Source organism: Otolemur garnettii, unplaced genomic scaffold (genome assembly GCF_000181295.1).
Source record: "Otolemur garnettii isolate 467f Iridium unplaced genomic scaffold, OtoGar3 scaffold00050, whole genome shotgun sequence".
Taxonomy (NCBI): Eukaryota; Metazoa; Chordata; class Mammalia; order Primates; family Galagidae; genus Otolemur; species Otolemur garnettii.
The window spans coordinates 10,573,504-10,575,113 of NW_003852445.1; the positions used below are offsets into that span (position 1 = coordinate 10,573,504).

The 1,610-nt window shown below is 37.4% G+C and overlaps 1 protein-coding gene across 1 annotated transcript in view; it reads left to right on the forward strand.

The window, feature by feature from the left end:
* WDR76 (WD repeat domain 76) overlaps positions 1-810 on the forward strand; it is a 59,767-nt gene extending 58,957 nt beyond the window's left edge. The window contains exon 13 of the mRNA XM_003791779.2: positions 517-810. Coding sequence (XP_003791827.1) covers positions 517-784 — 268 coding nt within the window. The 3' untranslated portion in view covers positions 785-810. The remainder of the gene's footprint in view (positions 1-516) is intronic.
* Positions 811-1,610: the final 800 nt, after the last annotated feature.

The window sequence follows — 1,610 nt, forward strand, 5'->3', positions numbered from 1 at the left end:
CACCTTAGGTGTATGTGGCTGGCGCCTTAGCCGCTTGAGCCACAGGCGCCGAGCCTAAATGTGTTTTTTATTTTAAAGTTGTATGGAATATAAAATGGTTTGAGGTTTAAAATATCAAAAAATAACCAAGATTATAGATTTACTTCTAGGACTTCTTTTGTTAAGATGTGCTTTGTAAAAAGGGAGATTTCCCACAGAAAATTCTCCTTGTCCATCGGACTAGGAAAAGTGAGCAAAAAAAAAAAAAAAACCATTTCCGTTTTCATCTACTAAGCACAAATCATTGTGCTCAGTGCTGGAGATTCACAGATGAGGAGGACCATCATCTGTGTCTAGAGTTTCAGTCTTTAAAGGAGGATGAGATAAGGTTGGTGGTAACTCTGTAACTTAATGAGAAGAAACTTGACAGAGAAAACAGCATTTAGGATAAGGGTTACTTATCTTCCACCCAATTAATGCTACCTTGAATTATGTAACTCTTACTTTAAAAATGCTGTTTTTTTTTTTTTTCACTAGGCACAACACCATCACTGGGCGATGGCTGACCAGGTTTCAAGCTGTGTGGGACCCTAAACAAGAAGATTGTTTCATAATTGCCAGCATGGCCTATCCACGACGGGTAGAAATTTTCCATGAGACAGGAAAGGGGATACATTCTTTTTTTGGTGGAGAATGCCTTGTCTCCGTGTGTTCCATCAATGCTATGCATCCAACTCGGTATATTATGGCTGGAGGTAATTCCAGTGGGAAGATACATGTTTTTATGAGTGACAAAAGCTGCTGAGTTTTTGTTTTGTTGAAATTGATCACTAAGGGACCTAGTAATTCATGTGGCTTAGTGAGTTTACTTAGTATTATGTCATATTTAGCAAATATAAAATTGTTTCGTTAATAAGAACCATGAACAAAACTTCCTTTTAGTACAGAAGAAGTCTTGGGGCATTATTCTAGAGGATGGGGAGGGAATTTGAGGGGAGGCTGAGGTGCCTTCAGCACTTTTAGTCAGACAGTATGTTCAGAAATTCTAACATTATAAATTACAAAACTTTAAATGATCAGTATTAAAAGTTTTTGTGGTCTAATACGGTTTTGATTCTATAGTAATATGTAGATTTTTGGGGTTTTTTTGGTTTATTCTATAGTTTGGAACAAATATTTATTTCCAGACTTACACACCAGAAAGGGATCCTTGAAAGGTCATCTAACTCAGTGATTTTCAAACCTTTTAATTTCTTTTAAACTTTTTGCTTCCTGTCTCTAGGATGAATCTTACATGAAATCCCAGATAATTGCTGAGGAACTTTGGTTTACTTGGGGCAGGGCCTGGGTCTGAGTGTGCTGAGCCTTTCTTATCTCTCTTGTCTACATGGCTCCTGAAACATACCCAGGAATCCCAGGGGTCCTAGGCACAGGGTTTGGCTCTGTCCTGATGCCTTTATAGGGATACTCCAGTGTAAGGCTGGCCTCAGACCAGTGTTTTCAAGACTATGAGTTGTAGCTTTTCACATGAATCAGTTTAATGACTACTGTTTAAAACAATGAAAAGAATTAGTAAAGAACAGAAAACCTAATTAGAATAAGTATTGTTTTGTAAAACTTAGTACATATGC